General features: G+C 38.5%; 1 protein-coding gene across 5 annotated transcripts in view; it reads left to right on the forward strand.

The window, feature by feature from the left end:
* Positions 1-5476, forward strand: part of LOC116700421 (seizure protein 6 homolog) — a 93208-nt gene extending 87732 nt beyond the window's left edge. The window contains exons 12-18 of one of the 5 annotated variants that reach the window (XM_032533567.1): positions 1030-1221; positions 1554-1748; positions 1960-1998; positions 2089-2197; positions 2290-2386; positions 3820-3893; positions 4977-5476. In XM_032533567.1, the coding sequence (XP_032389458.1) occupies positions 1030-1221; positions 1554-1748; positions 1960-1998; positions 2089-2197; positions 2290-2386; positions 3820-3846 (659 nt within the window). In that variant the 3' untranslated portion in view covers positions 3847-3893; positions 4977-5476. Of the gene's footprint in view, positions 1-1029; positions 1222-1553; positions 1749-1959; positions 1999-2088; positions 2198-2289; positions 2718-3318; positions 3376-3819 lie in introns of those variants that run through there. The other 4 variants (XR_004334648.1, XM_032533566.1, XM_032533568.1 and 1 more) reach the window with 4 other exon arrangements.
* The last annotated feature ends 16013 nt before the right edge of the window (positions 5477-21489 follow it).

Below are 21489 nucleotides of genomic sequence, written 5' to 3' on the forward strand. Positions count from 1 at the left end.
TACACAAAACCTAGCGCTTTCTCCATTTGGTCACACTGTGAGAGTGAGTGGGAGTAAGACCTCACCAGTCACACAGTCATACCAATCCTTTGGCTTAGATATCATAGTGAGCAGACTAGATCACGTAATAAAACTCCACATAAAACATTAAAAAAACAGGGGGGGGACATACCAACGCCGTGGCATTTCTCCACGCCTCGTCTCTGTGTTTACCTTCGCTAGCTCACTGCAGATGATAGGCCATGCTTGACATATGAAAATCTTTCCATAACCGGTGGGTAAACATGCCTTTTAGACAGCAAATGTTGTAAACATGTTCTTGTTTATCTTTACAATCATTCGGCGAAATAACCTAACCTTGTGTAGGTTGCTAGCTCGGAGGTTGTTTCACGTAACGAAGGGTAACACACAGATAGCAGAATGGGAGGAGAATTCCATCTGAAAAAGGGCAGCTTATATACACAGTGTACATCCTCTGATTCAGATTTGTTTTTTATTTTGCTAATGATCTTCCATAGTTGCAGTGGTTGCAACTGTGATTTGTGAACTCAAAGGCGAACTCCGGCGATTGTACACCTCGGTGTCATTAACAGGTGTCACTAAAGGCTTTTAAAAAGCCTTTAGTGGCTCCAGAGGGACCTCTGACATCTGATCATTCGCATCACTTGAGTCAGCATTAGATGACTCCAAAGAGACTACAAGTTAGAAAATCAAAAAGAAAAGTGTGCTACTAGCATTAGCCAACTGAATCTCTGACCAAACTGTTTGCAATGCATTGTGTGTAATGTAGGCGCTAGGTTTTGACACCAAAGAACAAGGCCGTATCTCTGGCTTTCTGCTCATATTTGGATTTTTTTTGTGGAATTAAGACAGATCCTCGAAGTACCTGTTATCAATGCCCCTGTTCATTTGTCCTTTATCCTAAACAAACTGTAATTATTTTGATTTGTTAAAATGTTTTATTACTTTTCTACTATCACCAATATGATACAAACATTCATTATGATTTTTTTTTCTGTGATGCACCAGTTTTGACATGTCAGGACCCTGGAAATGTGGAGTACAGTCATAAGGTGATCACAGGCAACCGTTTCGCCGTCGGATCGACAGTGCAGTTTTTCTGTAATAAAGGCTACATCCTGTCTGGCAGCAGCCTCCTCACCTGCTACAACCGAGATTCAGCAACACCCAAGTGGAACGAGAGGCTGCCCAAGTGTGCCCGTAAGCCACATCAATCAGAAACACACATGTGCATGCACACAAACGTACTTAAAACTCACCCACATTGTTTGAGTGTTTTCAATATGTCATTTAAACACTTCACTGATGAGCTGATGATTCTGTTTTTTTTTAGTTACCAATCCCCGTATACTGAATTATGTCCTCTTCGTCTATGGCCTTCAAAAGTTCAACAAAATAAAATGTCAATCTTGCCTTTCATTTTTCTGTTAATGTGCCTGTTGCTTTTATACAGTATGTGTCAGCGTGTCAACTGTTGAAAATGATGCACAACAATATTTTTTTGTGACGTAAGATATTGTCCTTCCTCTCAGCTGAAAAGTACGAGCCATGCAGGAACCCCGGCGCTGCCTCCACCAGTGTGCAGAGCTCTGAAAAGGCCTTTTACCAAGCGGGAGAGATGCTGACCTTCTCCTGCCATTCAGGCTATGAGCTGCAGGGTGGTGCCACCATTTACTGTATCCCTGGACACCCGTCACAGTGGAACAGCACTCCCCCTGCCTGCAGAGGTAAATCACACCCTCACACTGTAGCAGTGTTTGGTTTTCACAGTACAATTGTCACTTTTCAAAACACAATGCAACCTTACCATTACGTGCTATTGATTTTGTAGCTGTTTGTGAATGCAGGGACTTATTCTGTGTGTAGTGTAAGTGTAATGTATGCACTGTGCTTTGAGTTGCACAAATTAAAATACAAACTGTAATTGTTTTCTTGTAGCATCCTCAACCCAGTATGTGAACGAGCGCAGGCTAGATGGTGAGTCATGTTTCAAAACATCGCGGGATCATTATATTTCTTTTTTGTGCATATTTCACAGAACTAACACCAGTCTTTTTCTCTTTGTAGTTGTTAACGTGGATTACAGCATGGAGGGAACCAATATTGCCCTTGCAGTTTTGATTCCTACTGCAATCGTCTTGGTGGTTGTCCTCGGGATTTATGTCTACTTTGCAAAGTAAGTAGTAGCCTACCTTAAACTGTATTTATTGCATTTGCAATCAAACGAGCCTTTATAGGATGTTCCTTGCTTTTCTACTCTTTGCTCAGACTCCAAGGAAAGACTATCAGAATGCCGACATCCTTGCCACCGTATGACAACATGACAGAAGAGTCAGCTTTTGACAACCCTATATATGAGAGCGGAGTAAGTACAGATGTCATGAGCATGCAAGACGTGGATTCACAGAACACCAGTGTGCTGTCCTGATCCTCTCCCATCTGGCCGTCATCCTGTCGTCATCTCATGGTTCACCAGCAGAGGGCACCCTCCGCCTCATCTTTCATCACCATGTCAATCAGAATCAGAATCAGAATCAGAAATACTTTCTTGATCCCCGAAGGGAAACTCTGTGTTGCAGTTGCACAAATAGTAGAAATATCAGAGTAGAAATATGAAATACAAGGAGTGTGGATATGTACAATATTTACATAGCTAAAGGAATGTTATGATACAGTATTCACATAATTAACATAATTAAGGAGTTGCAATGGTGAAAATAATAATTGTAATAATAATAATAGTAGTAGTTGAGTATTGCACACATTTCAGGCCAGTGTCATTGCACAAAACAGATAATCTTGTCCAGTTTCAACCTCTCTAAGTGTGTGTGTGTCAGACACTTAGAGGGAGGAGTTATAAAGTTTGACGGCGCTCTGTGGTGCATTTTGGGAGAATGAGTCTATCACTGAAAGTGCTCCTGTGATTTAGCAGCAAGCTATGGAGTGGGTGCGAGACATGGTCCAAGATGGCATGTAGTTTGGACAGCGTCCCCCTCTCTGACACACCCGACAGAGAGTCCAGATCCACCCCCAAAACGTCGCTGGCCTTGCGGATCAGTTTGTTGAGTCTGTTGCCGTCCGCTACCCTCAGCTTGCTGCCCCAGCATGCAACTGCAAAGAGGACAGCACGGGCCACCACAGACTCATAAAACACCCTTAGCATCGTCCTGTAGATGTTGAAGGACCTCAGCCTCGACGAGACGGCTTTGGCCCTTTGGAGGGCTTAAGTGTTCTTTGGCCCAGTCCAGTTTATTGTTTAAGTGCACTCCCAGGTATTTGTAGTCCTCCACAAATCCACAATCATCAGTAAGAGCTAGTGTGATCTTTGCTGATGATGTTGCTCCTAAAAATAGATGATAGAATGAAATGATGACAATATGAAAAATAGAAGAAAGGACACTTTTCCTTACCTCACTCTGTGATCATTTTGCATCCTGGATTTCTATACTTCATCTACTAAGGAGTGAGAGTGATGTTTTAGTCTTAAATCATTCCTATTGTGGTATGTCATTTCATTGCCCTGTCATGTAAATGTATCAAGTTGTATGCTACAATGACACCAGCAGTGTACATACAAATTTGCTAGTGTGCACAAATAAAACAGTTTTTCTTTTTTAAACAACAGTGTTATTAATTCACAGTTATTCATAAAAAGTCACTCCCACATCTAGCACATGTGTGATTAGGGTTACAATGGCTTTGAAATATGTGGATGTAAGTTATCTTTTCTTTCATTCTTCTTCTTTTCATGTACTTGTCTCAATTGCGTCCTCTCGTCTCCCCCCCCTGCTCCTTCAGCCCTGGCAGTCTCATTCTAGATACTAAACCCTGACAGTCTGTCCACTTTGGCTGTACTGCTGAAGAGCTATGAGGTGAGATCTCCTTCTGATGCTGAGGGCACGTCTCACTCACTGTCACCTGACCCTTTGTTTCGACTACCTCTCCAAACCGGCGGCACATTCTGATCTGGTTGATTAATGACCGTTAGGCTATTTCTTTTATTTACACTGGATGGCTAAAACCACGTCTGTATTTCCAGACCACGCTAATGTAAGTACAGCATACAGAACATCTGGCTGGTGAGAAATGTAAACCCAATGTTAGTACAGTCATGAGACACGTGGCCTCTTGTGAAATACAAATCACGTTTGTTTCTACCTAAAGTGATGAATAACCGATTGGAAAGAGTTCAGAGTCCCATCTTCTTATTGTTTTTGTTCACTTAAATCCAGCCTCTTCCCCTTGCATCTCATGGCATTCTAACATCTCTGTAAAGTTGAGTATATGCGGTCATTGTAAAATAACAATTGGATGTGTGATTGTGAAATCTATATCACATGCAAACTGGTTATTAGTGTTCATATTGTCTTGTTGTCAGCACTTTATTTCAGGGTGTATAAGTCATTATTTAGTATTTTGCTTAAGAGATGATTGATAAAGTTGCCAACAGATTAATACATGTAAAACATAGAGAAAAAGAATTGTCAGGATTGGATCGGATAAATCCTGATGTGCATCTTTTTAGTCTCTCAGATGGTATTGATAGTAAATGATAATGGCAACAAGGGTAAAAGTTGTCCACCGTAAAGTAACATATCCGATTATGTCTCTTCTCATTATGTTAATATTCCTGTTTTAGTCCCACCAAATGGTTTGTGTATGTTTTCTTATCTTAGGTTTATGTACAAAACATTACTGATAAAACAGTATTCATTTTATAATAAATCCTTGTAATGCCGACACTATAAAGCAGATACATTTTCCCTTCAAAACTAACACATGTCACTCAAATCAAAAACACACACACACACATATACATATATATATTATATATACATATGTTTTAAAATTGCAAAGTTAATTTTGATCTATTTAAAACAAGTATTAGTGCAAATTGTACTATCCTCTATCATTATGATTTCTTGTTGACTGATGTATTTGTCTGGTCTTTACAGGACAAATGAAAAAGATTAAGAGGTGTCCATTTTGAGACCTTAAAGCAAGAATTGCTCAAGCTTTGCCTTTTGGGACCCTCTCTGCACTGCTCATCATTGTCCTCCAACCGTTTTGTTCCCAAATGATTAGTTTTCATTTTCCCTTTGTGTGAAATACTGTAAATATGTCTTTCTGTCCACGGTCAAATCTGTGAAGCTGTGGATCACCATGGTGATATTTTTATAAAGTAAAATGGTGATGACCGTTGGTGATTGTATGTTCTTAAGTGCTTTTTGATGCCCCAATCCAGTAGCAATTAAAGACTGAGGGATATGGTTTTTGATCGTTGAAATCTGTTGGATACAAACTCTCCATCACCCAACATTCTTTGGAAATTTGCCACCATTACTGTACTTTATTTTCTTTGTGTATGGGTCTGCTCTTTGTAAATAAACTATATATGTCCAATACGAGTGCCTCACGACTGACTATAACCTGATAAATGACATGTGACCATGTTTGATGGCTGAATCTTTTGTTTAATCATTATTTTGTATTTGTGGGCCTGACATTCTTAGCACTCCACATTGTGTTCAGTCTCTTTAAATCATACAGTTGTTTTCTTCAAGAAACAAAAACAAAAGTGTTTTAGATATTTCCCTACAAGCTGATATGTGGTTCCAACTGCGTACAGACCCAGAGGATTTCTCACATAGTCAAACATGTTTTTCTGAATACGGGATCCATCAGCTGTGCTTATCTCATGTCACACTGTAAAGTATGCCTCAAAGGATCATTAGCACTTTGTTAATTTGTATATTTTCCAAAATTTGGTTGCACCTCAGCATTATCAGAGCCCGAGATAAAACCCAGTGACATATATAGTAACCACATGACTTTGTTAACTTACATGCTGCATGCAGGCTGTTGAGTCAAACATAAGATTCATTTCTGCATTGCAACTCAAAAAATTACATTTTACAGTGTGCAAAATAGATCCTCTTGGGTTTTTACTCTGGGCCACATTGTCCTGATGTATCTACTCGTGTTACATTTATAGATAGACCTCATGTTATGTGTGTGTATCCTCTATGCTCTAACACTTCTTTCTTTCAGCTGGTGCAACCACACACAGGAAACCAAATCACCTTCAAATATCTATACTTCTCTGATTAATAATAAAATAAGTTGTTGTTTAAAGTATTGTCATTGACTCATTAATGAGTAAATTGCCATGAGTGGTTGAGTGAGTGGTGATAACAACAAATGAAAGCAAGCCTTACCTCAGACAAATGTAAATAGTGGTTCGTATTTCACAGCTAATGCTTCATAACAAGCCAACTTTTCACACACACTTAATTTGTCTGGTGCTTTAATTAAACAACCTGTTTTCAAGAAAGACATTTTGACATGCCACAATAAGGAAACCACAGGTTTAAATAATAAAATTAATGATGACCAAATTCCATTTGATGGTATCAGGGTCCTGTTGCGCATGCTGGCTCACTGTAACACGCTCATGGCTTATTGCAACACCTACATTCAACAGAATCCTTGTTAAGGTCATTAGTAACACCTGTGCTTGACAAGTGAAAGTGTCTGCTGTGTTAAGGGTCTGAAAACCTTTATTAATCATACACCTTAAATACTCACTTTAAAATCACTTGAACTTTGTCAATCACTAGAAGCAGCATCATTAACAGCATTATTATGTCTGTATGCTGAATTTGAACTAGTTACCTTTTTGTTATTGAAGCATGTATGTTAATAGAAGGGGGCGCCACAATGCAAGTGTCATAAAGTGCTTTACCTCTAGATGGCAGCATAATAACAAATAGGACATGAGGTAGAGTTCCTGGTCTCTAGAGCACAGATTCTCAACAGGGGGTCTGGGACCCCCAGGGGGTCCTCAAAGTCACTACAGGGAGCCTCCAAATTATTGTCAAATTTCTAAAGTTTTTTCATGAATTAATTCTTCCATATTGTTGGCAAATATAAATCCCCACTGATGATAGGCTTACTGTTCTATAGGTAAGGTAGTATCTAAGATACACCAACAGATACAGTTATTTGTAAAGATTCACGTTGTCATGTGTATGTATAACATTAAAATCTTGCCAAAAGTTATTACTTTAACAGCTCACTATTCTACGTAAAAAACGTGCAGGCCCAGTTTAATGTGCAACTTAATTTTATACAATATACTGTATGTAGTGGGGGTTCCTGATCCATTTTCATTTCAGTTAAGGCGTCCTTGGCTTAAAAACACATTTCTCTAGAGTCTAGACTATGCTCTTTGCCCAGTTTTGTTTGCCATTCCATGACACAAAAATAACACATTGAAAGTTAAATTAGACATGAAGAAAAGACAAAGGTACATAAAAGTCTGGTATGGTGTTACTATGTTTAAACTGCACATATTAGAAAGTTCAGACTAGCAAATAAACAGGGTACCATTGGAGAACTGTCAGCCTTAAACATTTTATTAAATGGGAGAATTTCAAATAATTTGTTTAATGTAAGAAGGTTTATTAAATGCACAGTTCACCAAGTTATCAGAGCTCATGGTTTACTTAGATCTACAGTAGAAGACAACAAGAAGCTGCCTTTGCTTGCAAAGAAAAACCATCTTCAAGTTCAAATCTCTGACAATGGCTTTTCTACTCAGTTCACTTCTCTACACTGTCTTGACAGCAGACATGTATACTAGTTATAATCCAGATTCTATCTCTGACAGTATATGTACAGTTCGCAATGACTATATGTTATCCTGAAAAGACTTAATCTGTCCTGCCAGATTATTCCTTACCAGAAATTCCGGCCCTTTGAGTAAATTTGCATTGTTGTAGTTTAAATCTGATAAAATAATCGTTTATATACATGGCAGCCAAAGGGGTTTTATGACCATGTCAAGGTTTTTGTTTTTCATGCATGTGTTTATGTGGGAGCTGATTTGTTTCGGTGAGTCGTTAGGGGGCAGTCACCCGAGATTTCAGCTGAGCTTTCACTCTGGTGCAGAGGGCACCGAGCAGTTTGAGCCATTAAAATGTAAATTTTCCTGTGCTGTCAAGGTTAAGGAAAAAGACCACAACCGAGGATCTGCTTATGTGTCAGCTTGTTCTCTTTGTTCACATATTCATCACCGACAGACTCAATGGCTGTCACAGAATTAGAGAATGAAAATAAAAAAAAAATTTAAAATTTTTTTTAAAACAAAATAAACCATTGATTGTTTCAAGGTTAGCTTCTAATTCATGTTGTTTTGACCATGTTTGTTTAAGATTGAACCTCATTTGAGACTTATTAATGAACTCTGAGGCTGGATGTGAGTCTATTAAGTAAAAACAAAATGTTTCCATTCAATTCATGCCAATCAAAACTGGGACTAAGACCAGCTGATAATTATGAAAATAAACTGCTATAATATAGCATGCATAACTAGGGTGAACAGAAAACAACTTATGCGGCAGGATGTTAATATGCAAATATAGTGGGGTCAGGAGCCATAGTAGAAAGTAAAATGTATTTTTTGCTATAAACTGGCATGTGTTTAAAATAATGAGTACCGTGTGGTTATATAGCTTGGGTTTTGCCTAAAATCCATTGTCATCTTAGAGGGGTTAGTTTCGTCATGGTGCCAGTAGGTGACAGTCTTCTACCAACATCATTGTCTAAGGCGAGTGAGCTGCCTCAAGTGCATCAATAAGACCATCTTCAACGGTTAATACTCCCACCATGCACGGTGTAGGGATTTACAGGACACGATGGTTCACAATTAAACTAAATCGCCCTACTCACAATCCAATGGAGACCAGGACATGGCAATTAACCCACTAATACTGCAGACCATTAGACCACCCTCTCTGTGTCGGCAGCCCCAGGGCGTACAGTACGCTTACCATGGAGCTGTGGGATGCATATTATGAGACATAGTTTAATGTAATGACCCATTCAAAGAGCTCCAGTGTACAGTATGCACCGAGTTAAAGTTATTTGGGAAAATCATCAGCATTGTATGCCCAGTAAAACACGTGGGTGAACATATTTAAAGAAAGCGGATACAGTGGTTTGTAATTTAATATTAGCAACAAGTTCTTTAATGATTACTTTACTAGATATTTCTGTTTATTCCACTAGGCAAACCATATAACAGATAGTGGTATTCCGTTATCCCTTTTTAGTTTTTAAGAAAAGTAAATATTTCCTTTCTTTCTGTTTAGGTCTGATGTTTAATCACATTTATTAGGGCTTTGATGGTTCACAATGGGACTTCTTTTATTTTTTACATCTGTGTTTTTAGTCAAGACTGACAGGAAGCTCTCCCTCCCTAAAGCATAATTCTAATAATCTGATTAATGTGCCATTAAAACAGTATAGCAGCAGTAACTCAGCACCAGGTGCAGGAGAAACCAAGATTTGTGCCGGGGTTGGCAGCTCTACGGAGGTTGGGACCCTAAAAAACTTGAACTTTGTTCACATAGACCTACAGAATACGAGCCAACAATCTTCCTTTTTATATCAGGCATGTCTGTGCACCCATAACCATTAGAAGAAATAAAGGAATTTACATTTTACTATATTACTATGTATGTTATTACTATATTTTACACTGCCATTGTGTTGTTATCGTTGAGTTGAGTGGCTTTTTCATGACAAATGGAACAATTTTCATGCAATTTGCTTTTACTGACTGGATAATTGTAATGAATGTAGAGATATAAAGATGGATTTAGGGGTCCCAGACATTTGCAATTTCAATAAAGACATACAACATACCGTAATCGCCAACGTATTACTGTTGCATAATGACTGAGGGATTATGTGGAGGTATAAAAATACAACATGACATCATAATTGAAATGATATTTTAAGTGTTAGGGTTCAGTTTGCTGAAACTCAGTGAGTAATTTCAATGTTTCAACATTGAAATGAAGTGAAAATTTTGTGTCCAAGGATGAAGGAGATTTTTCTCTTCAATATGAAATAATGGGTTTCTTCTCATTCTTCTTTAAATCTTCATTGCTCATGTAAGGAAATTCTCCAGTATGCCACTGTACTGTATTTGTTACAGTCCCCAGGGAGCTATGGCTGATGAGGCAGGCAGCCATGTCATATCGCACAGACAGTGTCTTTGTTATTACAAACTGCAGCCTCAGGAAGCCATTTTGCACAAAACAAAGGGTAAACCCTCTGCACGCCTCTGGTGTAGCTCGATGTGGCAAGTTGCCAAATCTCACTCTCCAGCATATGTAGGGGGTCAGGGCTTCCCTAATGCCCTCAGATCACTGAGACTCGTGTAAACAAAGAAGTGCTTGAATTATCTCCATCCCCAACCTCTGGACCCCCAACAGGCATAGCTGAGACATTTGTTTTATCTCATGCACATGCCTTTATTTACACATCAAATTACTTTTTTAATATTGTTTAAAACATGACTCTTATATGGGAAGGACCCACTAAATTCTACACTAAAAAAATTGAAAATGTGCCTGAAATAACACAGCTTCAGAGGCTATCTAGATCGTGATTTGTCTATATGGAAGAATGAAATTGTAAAGTGTATATTTATACAGGGGAAAAACATCCATTTGCATTGATATCAAATCTCTTCCATTTCAGAGTAGATTTGGCTTTACTTGGCTCCTATAATGGTTCATCTTAACTTCTTCCTGCCCAACGCATCCAGTTAGACACAGCCCGAGATGTTTTGACCAGTGGGCCGCAGCAATGAAAAATACACGGATTGCACTTGCACATGTAAAGGAAAGTGATATGTTTACAGGCAAGACATATGTTGGCCACTACTTGGTGATTTAAGGTTAAATGGTGTAAAGGTGGCATTAAGGTGGTAAAGATGAATAAACGTAGAGGGAGGATAAATGATTGTGAGGATGAATAAAGCAGGAAGTGGTTGGACTGTGCTGGCTGTGCGGAACCTCAGAAATAAAATGACTCAACAGTGGGAAATCTGTCTCTCAGGCGTCAGCCTGTCTGTAGCCCCAGAAGCATGAAGGAGAGATGGGAGAGGCATGCACGCAATTGAGTTGAATGTGTAGAAGGCTGGTAGGCGGGTTGAGAGCTGTGACAAACAACATTGCATGGGTAAACCAGGTATTAAGGTTCTTGACAGTGGCTCAGCAGTTAGAGCAGGTTGTCCTCTAATTGCAGGTGGCCTATCTCACTGACTTTGATCCCTGGCTCCTCCTGTACGCATGTCGAGGAGTCTTTTTGGCAGGACACTGAGCCAATTGTTAGGCTTCCACCTTGGATTGCAGTGTTCTGCCATTAGTGTGTGTGCTCGTGGATGGGTGAATGAGAGGCAAATTGTTGAGTGCTTTGGAAAAAAGTTGCTACATACATGCAGCCCATGTGACAGATTGTAGCCGAAGTATAACACTTGCTCCTGAGCGCATGTTGAATTCATACATCAACGTCAACCTGGTTTAGAGAGCAATACAAATGTTTTGATGTAAGTTCCACAAGATAAGGGTGAATAAAGTAACTATGCTCAGCAAGTACAAATGCTCTGTGTTTTACTGAATCAAAAACCTATAAGTTGTTAGAAAAAGAATGACCAATTAGTGTTTTTAATAGCGCATGTTGGTATGTTTGATTGAGCTGCTCAAGCAAGTGTTTCTGTATGTAAAAATCAAGGTATGTCTACTGTCTAATCTGTATGCATGTGCGACTGCAAGTGGCTGTGTATGTGTGTGTGTGTGTGTGTGTGTGTGTGTGTGTGTGTGTGTGTGTGTGTGTGTGTGTGTGTGTGTGTGTGTATAAGGCATAGAGATCACACTGGTGTATTATCTGAGCTCGAGCAAGATAGGATATGTTTTCCTTCCAGGATGCTGGGCAGGTTTGAGATTGAAGGGTCTGAACAGAGGGGGGACAAAAGCGAGCGAGCCAGAGGGCGGAGGGGAGTGGATGAGCTGGTGAGATGATAATGCAGCATGACACCTCTGAAATGAATCCCTGGTTACCATGGCGAAGAAGCAGAATGGGACAGTCTCTCAGGAGCCTCAAATAAAGCCAGCTGTAAATGATGTTTGATTAGTATTTAGATCATGTTCCAGCACAGCAGAGACATTTTGTCAGCTGTTTGTGCACCAGCACCTCTGCTATTGTTCAGTCTTCACCAGCCTACATGAAAGTTACAACTCTCTTTACAGTATATTTATTAGCATTACTAAAGGTAATCTAATATGGTTAATTGTTTAGCTTTATCCTAAAGCTATAGATAAATATATTGTGCCTTAATTAATATAAAATCATGCAACTTGCATCCCTAATACCTCTTAAATATTTTGATACTGCATGAAATGTTGTAAAGAACCAATTATAAGGGGTAGCAATTACTTGAGGTCATTCAACTTGAATGTTGCTGTTTTTGAAAACATACAACAGTAAAATGTAAAATAAAAGCATTTTAATTTTTGAGTGCATTGGATTATTTTTAAAGGAGATGTGCATCTTTACAAATTTTGGAATTTAGATCCGTATCAAACACGGTAAAATATGACTCAAATATTTCATACCTTTTTCTCTCTCCAGATGATAAGAAAAGAAAAGTATTCATTTCTTTTATTTTTTTCTAGTTTGAAAGTTAATAGCCAATTCACCTGGTCCATGGACTTACGTTCTCAACACAGGTGCATTGGGATGTCGCTGCGCATCCGTCCTGTATGTAAATTTGCAGCAGACAATCCTGTTTGCTGTAGAAGCTTAAGCGCAGAGAGGTGTCTGTGTACCACATAGCAAATATGAAAAGGGAGCGGGTGGCTGGGGCTGTCTTATTTACTCATGCACTTCAGCATGTTAAGTAGATTTGATTTCCATTATTTGTCAATCAACTGGGACATTTCTATATGTAAATTCATAGTTGGGAAAAATAAATCATTGTTATCTAAACAAAGCAAATTTTACTATTTCTATATTTGAGAGAGTGTTATAGGAGGTTAAAATACCAAAGTCAATATTAAGCTAGCCAGTAATTATTTATACTTGACATACATGTGCAAACTAATGCAAAGTAAAGCACGGTTGATGTTGGTTCAAAAGAAGCTGCCGCTGCTCAATGGTTAGTCTTACTGAGTGCAGATTCAAACTTTTGTGTGCCTTTAAGGTGTAGGAGAAATGTATTAAATGATTAGAAATTAGGATATTTAATCACATCTCAGTAATCTTGGAGGAGATAGACTATGCTTAAAGTGGTATCTGGACTGTTTGGTGTGTGTCCAAACAGCTAAGGTCTTCCCACTGCTGCCTTTGCACTTGTCTCTTTCTTCTGTCAGCCAGGCCAACGATGGACTGCTTGCCTAGCCGGAACTAATCACATCTGACTGCTATCTGTCTCCGTCAATTACACACTTGGTTTCTCGTGCCCTCCTGCTACCACACAGTGAAAAAGATCCTATCACACATGCACAACAGACACCTGCTGAATGTGTGCAGAGCACTTGTTTTGGTGAAACTCACAAAGTGATGGCTTTAAGATACAACAATGCTTTCAGTGATTCATTCATTCATTGACTTTACCTGCTCTTACCTATTGGGTGCAATGGTAAGGGGGAGCTGTGAGTGGAGGGATGGGGAGGTTGGTTTATCTCACTGGCTGGACAATCACAGGGCTAACACAGATAGACAATCCCGCTATCACACCTAAAGTCAGTCCTGCAGTCATCGGCTTACATGTGTATATGCTTTTGAAATTTAGGGGGAAACTAAACCTGAAAAAAACATGCAAACACAAGTCAGGTGGACCATGATGATCACTGAGTTATTTCCATTACGTATTAAATAGCTCTCACAAAATAAAATCATTGTAGTGTAACACAGATATTGATATGTGTTAATAAATGATAACATTGTGTTTAGTTTAATGCTAATTCTCATTGATGACCAGTTCAGTGTACTTCTGTCATGAATGAAGCTGTCATTTGTGTCAGATTGTATTGATGCAGAACTCAATACTAATTAAACTCAAATGAAACCATTACCAGCTCCACTGATTTTTACAATCCAGAATGTTGCGAGGCACTCACTGTCATGTTTTTTGAATTGCCACAACAAAAAATATTTAGATTGGAGACTGATAATCAACACAGTAATTATACTCAAAAGGATGCATTGTACTGTGTTGTAGTAATACAATTCAAATTAAAAAGTGTTCATTTTAGTTTTTTACTTACAATACAATACAAATACATTTTCAAGCAAAGCAGTGCATAAAGTGCATATATTAGTATTATGTGAATACATCATTAGATGATGTTGTTTGAACGAGGTGGAACCAGATGAACAGACCGTTTTTTTTTATCTCCATCTAGTACATTTGATCTTCTCCTGTACACTATCTTGGACATTTCTCTTCTTCATCCCATCCTCTTCCTCTTGTTCACTGTCTGGCCCATGTTGCATGTACGGGTGATGTGTGACAGAGACAGATTGCTCAGCCGCAGCTTAAAGGTGACTGCCTCGCTCCTTGTTCCCTAAAGCACTGGATCATTGGAATCCATCATGAGCAGTAGCGCTGGTCTCCATATAGACAGATCACATGGAGAAGACAACAACAGATGGGCAGCACAACAGAAAATAGGGGGGGACTATATCTAAAAGAGAGAAAAATAGATAGATAGATGTGGATAACAAGAGACTGGAAGAGGGTTTAGGTGGTGAAAATGCTGAAGAGAACCAACACAGTGGAGGGATGGAGAGAAGCAGAATGCTGAAGAGCTTCACCTCTGGTCACAGAGGAGAGTACTGGGGGGCTGGGTGGGCCCGGGAATGTGGGGCATTTATCATTATTGGCTCGTACCTCCATCCCCATGCTCAATCTGACATCCCTCTGACCATTGACATAAATCATGATTTCTCTATAATAGATCCCCCCCTTTCCACCGTGGAAAGGAATATTGTGGTGTTCATATCGATTTCAGTCTCTCCTCGCTCCTTCTTTCCACATTTTGGCTCAGCACGGTGATGCATAATGATTATCAAACATTACTGATATGGAATTTGAGGGATGCGATGAGGTTTGTTTTTACACAGCTTTATTTAGATGTATGAGATACAAAGAAGGGTAAACAAATATTGAGTTTGCGGAGCTGGTGCACTGCTATTTTTCCTTTTGATTTCGGTCGGAGCCACTGAGAGATTCACAACCATGGAAAAAGATAAATAAAAAGCAATTATCTTGAGCATGGTCTTTCTTCAGCTTTTAAAACCAACAAAATAGTTGGGCTTTACCCGATGCATGAGGTGCAATCCAGCACCAGACTTAAGTGGCTATATATTAAAAAATAAAATAGGAAATGTATGTTTTGTCATCCAATAACACATGTTGAATTTTATCAAAACCACCTTATAAACTTCAAAGTTGATAAGAAGAGAGGGGATATCTTATAGCATGTGATGAGGAACACAATGAACAAAGAGGACGGATCACTTTAACTCTCACTGAGCCGAGCAGGTATTTAAACATTAATAACAATTCATTAATGAATAATGAAGTTCAAGTTCATTTTTCAAGTGCCCTATACATTTAAAACATTAGCATACACTGCTGTGCACCTGGACTGTGACTGAGGCGAGAATCATCTACTAGCTACAAAGAAAAAAATATACTGTATATTTGTAGGATAGTCAAATTGTTATTGAATCCCTTCTAATTAGCCAAAAAAATTATTATAGTTTCACAAATAATACAAAGCAGAATACGTCAACTAAAATATTTGTTTTTCAGAGGCAGCCGTGGAAGCAGTGAACATAAATAAGAATCCAAATCATTACGTGGATCATTAAAAGTCATACATATTTAATTTGAGATCTTTTTATAATTAAACATTAAACTTTAATGTGTTCTTTAATATGTTAACCAGGAGGCACTCGGGGACTATATTTTACAAGTGTCTTGATTAATCACTTAGCAGCAAATGTATTTTCAAATTATACCATAATTAGTCATTTTATGTTTCAAATGTGGCTGAAGATATATGAAGATTTGAAAAAAATCTGAAAATGTGATTCTTTATGCAACAAAAAGGTTTCATTAGAAATACATTAATATCTTCCAAATCTGTATTGCACTGTCAACAAAGTGTTGATATTTGGATTCAGGGATGTCTAAACTCTTTGGTCTCTGTTTTGTAGAAACTACTCTGCCATGTGCCCACTGCTGGACAACTCATGCTTCAAAGTGTTTTGCTTAAGATCACGTTAATTAAACATTCATCATGTCCCAAGACGTGCCTAACGATGGCCTGATTAGTGAACACTCATTTGTCCTTTTTGCCAGCTTTCACACTGTGCACATGCAATTCCAAAGTAATGAATTAACAGCAATGCAATGTATGACAGTCAGACAAAAAGTCAAGCAGAGTCCATTTACAAAGCAATGTCTAAATACTTAACTCTGGTCATTGATTTTCCTTTACTTCCTTAATGACTGTGTTATTCTTACCTGGTAAAGCGTTTTCCTTTCCATGGTAATTTGTTTTCTGTATGCTGTCATCGTCTCTCCCTTTTACATTAACCTTTGCACTCATATTGTATTATTATTGAAACAAAAAGTTTTATTTTTATATCTAGATATACTGACATACAGTATTTTGCTTTAGAATGCTAAAGAGCAGCTATTGACCAAATGATTCTATGAGAATGAGGGAGTGAAGTGAGCTCATGAAAAGGAAGAATCTGTTGTAACATCTCACTTAAGTTCAGTACAGATGCACTAATAACACTTAAGTATTGTTTTCTATAAAACCTTTTTTTTAACTTGACTTTAAGATTATATTTCTACAATTAGCTGGTGAACGTATATTGCCCAACGAGCTGGCCTAAGCTCCAGCCCCCCACAACACTGCACTGGATAAGCTGCTATAGATAACGGATGGTTGGTTTGATGGAGACTTGGATAGATTGTTGGTCCATGATCATGCTGGTATGACTATTTGATCAAAGATTACTAATTTAACTTGTGACGATAAACCATGGCCGAAGAGGACAAAGGACCGTACAGAAGTGGAGGCCTAGAAGATGAGCAAGATTAGATTTCTGACAAGCCTAGTAAATGATGCCCAGGCTTCACTATATACATGGGGGTTAAGTACTGCATGAGGCACAGAGCCTAAATAAATGATTGGAGGGTTAATTGCAGTGTTCTAGGCTTTTGAAAATGGACTGCATTTCCCTAATGATAAAACATGAGCATCTCCAAAGATCCTTCACTCAAAGTGCCTTTTTGGCCTTTGGTTTCACAGCCGGGATCTCCACACTCTTCTAGCTGCCACAACTCTTTCCAAGATAACCTAATTAAGCTCTCTTTTGCTTGATAATTAGCAGAGTTATCAGCCATATTGCTATAAATATTGTCACATGGGAAAGAGGGGATTTTTTGGCCAACCAGATGTCTGTTGTGGGACTACTGTATACCAGTGTTGTAGAGAGTAGATCATGATGACTTCATTGTCAGCGCTGTGGCAGGAACATGACAGCGAAAGGACACCAGCAGGATATGTTTTCATAAACAAACACACAATCCTATTTCTGAAGCCTGGGGATATTTGCTTCTCCAATAACGGCAGTTCATCCTCTAATGACCAGCCATCAGACAGCGCACAGTAGCACACTATGAACTCATCGTTAATCAATCAATGAAGTGCTGTGTCTCAAATTGCGCACTTCTGCCCTTACACTTTCTATTTTGAGTACATAGTGCACACACCGATGAAGTGTGGCCAAAGGCAGTGCACTACAAGTACCAGGATGGTGCACTCATAATTGTGGACACTAGTCACCCTCAGCGACCATCATCTTTGCAACGGAGCGGAAGCTATGGCACCACCAATGGATTTTCAAACTTGTGAAAATGGCGGGTGAGAAAGCTGCAGCTGTTGCAATTGAAGTACTTTACTTTAGTCAGAGGGTAAGAACATGAACTGGTATGTTTTTTTTTGTCGGGCGCCAACTGATGGCAGTAATGGTCCGCCCAGTTGCCATTTACCAATAAACAGAAGAAAAGTCTTTTTCTGTCAACGGCGGTGCACAACTTAAGACAACACTACCCTGTTGAAATGTACGCACCACATAAGTGACTACCTAGTGTACACAGTGTACTACCTGTAGGTGTACTTCCAGGAGTATCTGAATTGAGACATAACATTAAATAAAGAATAAAAACATGTCTTTTATCTTAAATTGTTTAACATTGCTTAATTGTTCAGCATTACTGAAATTGTGCCAAGGCCTAGCTGATTACAAGCTGAAATGTCTTCTTTAACTGAGACCACCTTGTGAAGGTTATTAGTTGAACTTATAGAAACTCTTGCAGCAATGTATTAATGATGTATTTGATATAATGTGTGAGCTACTGTCTAGTTCATGACTGACAGTGTTACCATAGCTTTGTTACAACCAGAGTGGGTTAATATTAAACATGTGTCCTTTAAACCCATGTTTCAGTGCCAGCTGTGACCCCCGCTCACTAAGCTGCTAAACTGCTCAGAAGCATGCTGCTTAAGTGCAAGAGCACGGAATTTTGTCAGGTGCCTTTTTGTCTCATATTTAAATGATAATGAATGGAAGTCACTGAGGGAAGTAGTGAGAAGAATCAAAGATAAATTAAATCAGTGCTTTCATCTCACGGACTGATATTTTCTATGTATGAGTGTGAAACAGATTTAATGTGTAGTTAGCGTATGTACACTGATTACCATTAAGGGAGGAGTTGCAAGACGTGTAAGACGTGTAATAAAGAAAAATAGAAAGACTGTGGAATAGGTGTCTCCAGCATAAGGACAAAAAGTGATCTTTTTTTTCTCATAACAACTAATTTAATTGTCATTGTTTTTTAGCAATGTTTTGTGTGGGGTAAACACACACACACATATATATACACACACTATCAATGTCCCAAAATACTGGGTGAAGAGATATTACATACCACGTACATACTGCTTGTGAATCATCAAGTCTTTTCTGAGACACTGGAAGCAGATTTGAGGTCAAATGTTAAATGTTACGTTCCACAAACTACACACTGCATATGTCAAGCTTATAAACACAAACAGTATCATTTTATCATCAATCTGAACTGTTGGACATATTGATATTTGTGTCATTAGATCATCTGATTGATTATCCATATAGGATCATCATTAGTTAAAGCCGGAACTTTGAGAATATTCTTCGACATTTACACGTACACTCATTTTGTGGGACAATTAAGATGAGGGTCTGTGTGAGTGGATAATTATCAAATCAGAGAGCATCAAGCAGAGCCATGAATACCAGTGCATCTGAAGTCCAGCTAGAGGTCATAACCTGAGCCAAGCCGTGCACTCCACTCTCATTATGGCTGTAGTGTGAAGTGGAGGCCGCAATCAGCCACATGACACACTTTTTATTACTTAGGACAGAGTGCCACTTTACTTGTGTAATTGTCCTAAGTGTACCATATCTGAGAGGAGTGACCACGGAAATGGAAAACTCTTTAAATGAAGAGCTCTTACTGTTAATTAAGGAGAAATTCAGTAAGCGATCCACCCAGAACATGTCCACTTAGTGAGTTGTTTAATTTTGGAAAGTATGCCTATTCACTTTCTTGCCTGGAGTTAGATGAGAAGATTAACACACGCTTGTGTAATTATATTAAATATAAAGCTAGCAACCAGCTAACTCAGCTTAACACATAACCCGCCACACTTTAGTTTGTGTTAGAAATAACAACATACAACATGTTGATTGGATTGTTTCCAGTCAGTGCTGAGTTGAGTTAGCCGGCTGCTGGCTGTAGATTTATATTTAACATCATGTTACAGACTTCAGAGATGTATAGTATCCTCTGATCTGCTCTCTCTGCATTTTCCAAACTGTCTGACTTTTTCTCTAATTGCTGTTTGTTAAAATCACAAAGCTATTTCAATCCTTTCTATTTAAGAAATAATAATGTGTGCCTTACTAACAAAAGTGCAAAGTACTTTAAACAGCTTGGCAAATGGTACCCACGACTCTCAGGCTACAACAATAGAACAGCAATATGTGAGTTTTGGTTATTTCAGAATATAAATATACAGGTGATTAAAACAAGCATTTATAAAAATCTACGGTAAAGTTTGAACAGAAAATAATGTGCCTAAAAAAGATAAGTGGACCACCTCAGTGCTGAAACTGTCAAAGTGCTTCAATCACAGAGGAGAATGGGAGATGGGAGGTGTTAGTAAATGAGGGGGTTATTATGGCAGATTGTGGTGGCTAAAGTCTGTTGCCTCTCCACCTGCTCCCTGTGCTGTTTTACAGTGCACAGAAAGCCTCCTGTAACCTCTAAAGCAGTTTGCAGAACGTTTACCCACAAGTGTCATAATTTGCTCTAACAACTACAATTATGCCATTTCTTTTTTTTTTAGACAAACAGTATAGCAAATGGGAACAACTACATCTCTCATTATAACTTGTATTATTGGAGAAAGGATGTTGCTGAATTGTTGCTCGACGAGCACTAAATTTCACCTTTAAAGCATAACGTGTCTGCAATGTTGTGAGTGTAAACCGAAAGTGCGATGAGTGTTTTGCTCCTGACAAATGCAGTAGTCAAGCAGGTGAACAAAAAACAGACAGCGGGAAATGGATTGTTGCTATAAAGCAATGTCAGTCTCAAAAAAAGGTCATTTTGAAAGCAACTTGAGGGTTAAATTCTCGTTCGTTTGTTTGGATTGAGTCAGTTGCTTATTTTCTTGTATTGTTAACGTGAGGGAAGGTTTTGGACCACTTAATTCATCATGAAATGAAGTTAAGCAAATCAGCTGCTGTTTCACTTAAATGACAGTGGGTTCGTATATTTTTCAAAATTCCTTTACAAATTCCTTTAATTCTGCCTCTGTTAACAATTTGTCACTACTGGCTGGCTGAAGGTACACTAACACACAACCTGCTCTGTGCAAACCACCCACTTTACTTCTTCTTATTCAGGCATTCCCATCCACAACAGGTTATAAACAATGGTTAAAATTAATTTGTTTGTCCTTGTGTGGCTCACATAGCACTCCAGTCAACCCTGTTGCTAATTCACAGGACTGAGGCTCTCTGCCTCTAATAATGGATAAACAAACAAGCGTGACGAGCCCAATGTGTATCAGTTCATAATTTAATTACATTTTGATGGGGAGCTCTGCAGGCGTAAGAATAACCGAGAGGGTACGTTGCTGTCAATGTCATGCACTGTTGTGGCATATCAGAATCGTGCAGATTTTGAACTGGATTCAATTTCATAAATAATGTAGTGTTGATTTGTTTTTCCAAATTGATTTGGTTTCCATTATAATATGAACTGTATATGATCTTCCAACACCAGCGTCATTTTTAGTTTTAGTTTTGCAGTTAAAAAATGGGACATGTGAACATGAAGATGTGAGAAGGGTGTTCCTAAATTTTCCTTTAAAACAGAATAAACATATGCAGGATTTGACAATATGCAAATTAGGTCCTCTTGTCATTTAAGAATATAGAAAATAGACCTTTTAAGCAGGATAACAACAATAA

This window comes from Etheostoma spectabile, chromosome 13, assembly GCF_008692095.1.
Source record: "Etheostoma spectabile isolate EspeVRDwgs_2016 chromosome 13, UIUC_Espe_1.0, whole genome shotgun sequence".
Classification (NCBI taxonomy): Eukaryota; Metazoa; Chordata; class Actinopteri; order Perciformes; family Percidae; genus Etheostoma; species Etheostoma spectabile.